Source organism: Triticum urartu, unplaced genomic scaffold (genome assembly GCF_003073215.2).
Source record: "Triticum urartu cultivar G1812 unplaced genomic scaffold, Tu2.1 TuUngrouped_contig_6957, whole genome shotgun sequence".
NCBI classification, from domain to species: Eukaryota; Viridiplantae; Streptophyta; class Magnoliopsida; order Poales; family Poaceae; genus Triticum; species Triticum urartu.
This window is the reverse complement of record NW_024117760.1, coordinates 7,729-13,490: the sequence shown is the minus strand read 5'-3', so window position 1 is coordinate 13,490 and position 5,762 is coordinate 7,729. Positions and strand designations below refer to the sequence as shown.

Sequence of the window (5,762 nt, the reverse complement as noted above, 5' to 3'; positions counted from 1 at the left end):
GCGTCAAGCCAAGGAGGAGCCGGGGCTCGGGCCGGTGAAGAAGGAGCCGGCCGCGCCGGTAAAGACGGAGCTCGACGACGACGACGCGGCCCTGGAATGGGCGCGCAGGGACTCCATAGCGATGGAGAAGGAGCGCCTGGAGAAGGCGAAGGAGCGCCAGTGCGCCGCCCTACTTCGCTTCGCGGAGCGTCGACGCGGCCGCGACGAAGGCGGAGTCGTCGTCATCTACGACAGCGACGACGACGACGACGATGCGCCGCCACCAGTCCGCCATGGCGACGCCGGACAGGGGTCCATCAGGGGCGCCCGCGTCAAGGAGGAGAAGGCCGACGACGACGATTGCGGCGACGGCGGCGACTTCAGCCAGTTTTTTCTTTAGATTAGTTTATGTATATGAGCTACGTAATGAAAATCCACGAACTCCGCCGAAATGTGCCGAAATTTATGGTGTTTGGCCGAATTTTATCATGCTTAAGCCGAACTTCGCCGAACTTCTTTTATTTTAAAACGTGCCTGGGGACGGCCCTGGGACCGGCGGCTGGGGACCAACTCGCCCTCAGGCCCAATTTTTGCGCCGGCTCACCCCCAGGCGGCGATTTTAGGCGCCCCCTGGGGGGCCAACGGCTGGAGATGCCCTTAGTCCTAGTAGCTGTTTAGCACAGAAAGTGTATTATTTGTTATTCAGGAAGAATATTCTCGTTCATGCTATAAGATAAAATTTGTCTCGTGAAGTTTGTTATGTTATGATCGAAATTCAAATATAAAGATAAATACTAACTTCTGGCAAGTGAGCGGCGTTGCCTCTATGTTCCTACCAGACCCGTTAAATCGGTTCTAGTTACTTCGCGGTTCACGCACGATGCTGAAGCATAGCGCTTTTCACCATGAGATGCTCAGGAATCCGATACTCATGCAGTGGAACCTGATACGCACGCACCCAAGATTGTTCTGCGGTTGGATCATGTTCAGATCCGCATAATCCATTGGCAGGAATTTGACAGGCGCGAGCATGCGGATTTCTTGATGCAAACCCATACTAGCACATGCGCGCATGAGTAGTTTGTTGCCAGGCACACAGAGTTTTTAGTGATTGACGAGAGGATTTGATAAAAGTAGCAACGAAATGGCTATACTCAGTAGTCAGTACGTAGTCACGTATACCAACGTCGATTGTGGAGCCAAATAAACTAGCTTGCAGCAAAAAATGTGCCGTCACATTTGGCAACATGCACAGCAGAGTAACATCAAGTTAACCCATGCGACATGACATGCCATGAGCCCATGACGCAGAATTACTTACGCTAGCTGCTCGATGCTTCGGTCGATCTCCTCACGCTCAGCGGTCACGTAGTTCCACCCGGAGCTCCCGCCGAAGTAGCGCTCCCACACGCCCTCGGCCAACCTGTCCACCTGGATAGCCACCAGCTCCTCCTCGAGCGCCGCGCCGTCCTGCACGCTGCCGCCGACCGCCACCCTGCCGGCAAACACCACCTCCTCGCCGTTCTCGTCGACGCCAAGTTTCTTCCACCCGCCGTCGCCGCTAGGGGACGTGCGGTGCAGGAAACAGCCCACTTGGACGTCGCGCCTGTCGCCGTACGCGCTCGCGTTCGCGCCGCCGTACACCTCCAGGAGCCCGACCTCCACCCTGTCGCCCCACAGGAGCACGACCTCTTTCGCCGCCCCTCCCTCCGACGACCCCGAGGCGACGAGCAGGTACATCGCCGCGCAGCAGATGGTGGTGGAGACCACCAGCGGCAGGAAGAAGACGACGACCCTCGAGAGAGCGGTGCCGCACACAAGCAAGGCGAGGGCGGACAGCAAGACCGATGAAACGGTGGAGGCGGGGAAGAAGAGTTGGTTGCGCAAGCGCGCCGCGCATGCGTGCAGTTTAGCGCCGAGACCTTTCAGCAAACCGCGGGTGCATGCCGTAGTAGTCGTAGGGTTACTGGCCATGGCTGCCCTGCCTGGACCTTGGCGAGAAGTTTAAGCGTTTTGAATTGAATTTAGTCCGGGAATGGTTGGTTTATGAGTGGAAGAGATGGGCCGGAGAACATATTCTCGGGCACTGTGTCGGGTCATGAGTCACTACTTTTTTTCTTTTTTGAGGGATCGTTACTTTGCAAAGAATCATGTACCCGTCAAGAAAATTATAGCGAGCCAACCACGGTACAGTGCAACTTTGATGCAATATCCGGTTGCTCTTGCCTATTTCTGAGTATTCAAATTCTGAAGAAAAAATCTCGTGTGCTTACATCTGTCTGATCTAGCAAAGAAACCGAGGGCTTCTTCGATTTACAGGATCCTCAAAACGCATGTGAATAAGAAAAATGGGACAGGCTTGCATGACTTTCTTTTCACGTTCAGTCACTTTTTATAACAGCACACGCTGTCAGGACGAGAAGCTTCTCTCCCTGCACTTGGAAGTAGGACTAGACCAAAAGCTCTTAGCTCGCAAAATTTAATGAGTGCAGCTCGGCATATTAAGCTCGTAGCTCAATTCTTAATGAACAGAATCAATCATAAATTTCAGCTCGACCTCAAGCTAACGAGTTTGACAAGCAGCTCATTAAACTCGTTAGTACAACACAACACACAGTTTTACATCGTGTGACAATATTTCGTAGTACCTCAGACCATCTATTCAATCTAACCGACCTTAGGCCAGTTCTTTTGGACGGCTTAAAAAATAAGCCGGCTCTCCCCAGCTTTTCCATAAGCCGTCTCTTATATTTATTGGGCCTTCTAAACTAGTTATGGAATAACTAATTTAGAAGTTTAAAAAAAATTAAAGATGACCCTTTTTAAGTTAGGGAGAGGCAACTTATTTTCTAAGTCATCCAAAAAAACACGCTCTTTATATATTAACAAGCGTTCATGAGTTTAAAGAGTTTCAAACGAACAACTCGTTAACCCACCCCTACTCTAAAGCACCCGTGCATGCGATCGTGTGGAGGCATGTAGCCTATGGTAGTGCTTTACTTTGCCATGTTCATTTTTTTAACTGCCGGAATGCATTGCCTTGTTCATTGGTCACTTCCTTTACCTTTACCAATGTGATTTCTTGTACCGCCAACTAAACTAATCTTTTTTAACACAGTATAGATACATACGTTGGCAATCCTTTTTTAACAAGGTTGCCATACGCCCAACAATCTCCTCAAAAACCAGACACGAAAAAGAAAAATATTTTCTGAATCAATACGGGAGTGGTGGGATTCAAACCCGCATGGCAACCGTCATCGGTCAAAGTCTCAGCGGAACAACAACTAGACCAAGATCACTTAGTTGTCTACAATCCGTGAACACTACTATTTAATACTTCATTTAGTACAACAATAACATATATTATGTACCCATATAAACCATTTGAAAAAAGAAATCACAATTTTTTTAAAAAAACATAGATTTCCAATAAAAAAGTTCACCAGCAAGCTAAAAAAGTTCAAAATTTTGAAAAGTTTCATTGAATTAAAAAAAGTTTATCAAATTATTAAAAATTTCACGAATTCAAAAAATGGTTCAGGAATTTGATAAAATTCAAAGATTTTCGAAAAAATGTTTATCAATTTTGAAGAAAAGTTCACCAATTTTAAAAACTGATCATCAATTGTGAGAAAAAGTTCTTCGATTTTGGAAAAGGTTCATCAATTTTGAAAAAGAGAAGTACATCGGTCGTGGAAAAAAGTTCGTAGATTCTGAAAAAAAAATCATGGGTTTGAACAAAATCATCGATATTGAAAAAAGTTCGATGATTCTAACAAAAATTCGTAAATTTGAAAAAAAATGTTCTTAAAACCAATTTGCAGAAATCAAAAGAAGTTCACACATTTGCAAAGGAAAAAGAAAAGAAGAAAAGGAAAGAAAAAACGAACAAACCATCCAAAAAATAGAAAATTAAATAAAAACCGGTTTGGGAAGCTTCCCAAAACCGGGGGCTTCGCGGACTGGAGAAATAATGAAAGGAAAACAATGAAGTTATTACTTACAAGTGATGCCATGTCCTAGTGGTTGGCCCGCGATGTGGGTGGTTGAGGACCCAAGTCGATTACGTTGCCGCACACACTTTTTTCACTTCTAACAGAAAAGGAAAGAAAACTAAATGGGCCGGCCCAAGCACTCAACATTCTGTGCGCCTGTTTGCAAACACACATTAACATACGCCTGAAACGTCAAATAGGGCCCGAAAAAGACAGTAAAGGAAATGGGCGGCGCAAGAGCGAATGTTGTGCGCCGGCTTGCAAAGCCCACATTAACGGAAGCAATTAATTGACAAGCGCTCCTTCGGAAGGCTCGCAATGATCACTTCCATATGGGCTGACATCACGCTCTCAGCCGCCGCCACGTGTCGCGCTTTGGGCGCTCACTTTGAAATTTTTATTTATTTTTCCGCACAGGTTTTAGGCTTTCTAATATTTTTTAGGTCTTTTCGACTTTTTGGTTTTGCATCGGTCTTCCTTATCTTCTGGACCCAAAAAATAATTTTGAAAAAAATTGCACGAAAAAATGCTTTTTATGTTTCTTTCTTCCGTGAGAGGCACGATTTTGCTTCCGCGAGAGGTACGGTTTTTCTTTCGCGGGAGGCACGGTCGTGCCTCTCGAAAACAGAAAAAAAAATGTGTTCATTATTATTATTATTTTCTTCCACGAGAGGCACAGTTTTGCTTTTGCGAGAGGTATGGTTTTGCTTTCGCGGGAGGCACGGTCATGCATCTTAGAAATGAACAAAACTTGTTTTTCATTTTTTTCCTTCCACGAGAAGCACGGTTTTGCTTCCGCGGGAGGCACGGTTGTGCTTTTGCGAGAGGCTCGACCGTGCCTCTCGGAAACGAAAAAAACGTGTTTTTTGTTTTTTTTTCTTCCACGAGAGGTACGGATTTGCTTCCGCGAGAGGCACGATTGTGCTTTCGCGAGCCGTGAATCTCTGAAATGAAAAAAAAACGCATTTTCTGTATTTTTTCCTTCCGCGAGGGGCACGGTTTTGCTTCCGCGAGAGGCACGGGTATGCCTTTCACGAGAGCCATGGCCGTGCCTCTTTCGGAAAGAAAAAACCATGCTACTGGTTTGGTTTTTTTCATGAAAAAAGGTTCGTCAAAACCTATCAACATGGATCTAGTTTTGAAGATCTCAACGCGAGGAATTCAATGGTGAAAACGGTTTCAAATTTGGATGCACAGTTTAATAGGTAAAATGTTTTGAATAAATGGGTCTACGTAAAAAGAAAAAACTCACAGGTTACGACAAGTGGCGCATCAGCGCGCCACTTGTCACAACTTGGGAGGCATGAGTGATCTTTGCGAGGAGTACTCCTGAATTAGTGATTTAGCACATTAATGTGGGCACGATTATGTCTCATCTTGCGCGAGAGGGTAGGAACCCTCGCTGAACGTGAAACTGAGATGGGCCGGCCCAGTGTGGGAAGCCACAGCCTCCTTTTTCTGTTTGTTTTATGTTTTCTCTTTAGATTTTTAATTTATTTTTTACTTTTGTTTATACCTTAAAATATTCTAACTATATATTACAAAAAACACTCTATAGAAATATTTGAAAAAATGTTGATCAAGTATTTGAAAAATGTTGAATGTGTATAGAGAAAAATTTTATCACGTATACGAAAAATGTATAAAGAAACGTGTATAAATATTTTTGATCATCAATTTAAAAAATATTAATCAAGTGTTTGAAACAAAACTTGAACAAATATTTGCAAATTTCAATCAACTATTTGAAATTTGTTAAATTTGTATAGAAAAAATGTTGACAAT

General features: G+C 44.7%; 1 protein-coding gene across 1 annotated transcript; it reads right to left on the bottom strand.

Annotated features, from left to right (window-relative positions):
* Positions 1 to 1,102: 1,102 nt before the first annotated feature.
* On the bottom strand, positions 1,103 to 2,060 carry LOC125531320. The gene has a single exon (XM_048695730.1). The coding sequence runs from the start codon at positions 1,951 to 1,953 to the stop codon at positions 1,297 to 1,299; it is 657 nt and encodes a 218-aa protein (XP_048551687.1). The 5' UTR covers positions 1,954 to 2,060; the 3' UTR covers positions 1,103 to 1,296.
* Positions 2,061 to 5,762: the final 3,702 nt, after the last annotated feature.

Excerpts from the sequence above, each read along its gene's own strand:
- LOC125531320 (XM_048695730.1), bottom strand. The coding sequence starts at position 1,953 with ATGGCCAGTAACCCTACGACTACTACGGCATGCACCCGCGGTTTGCTG.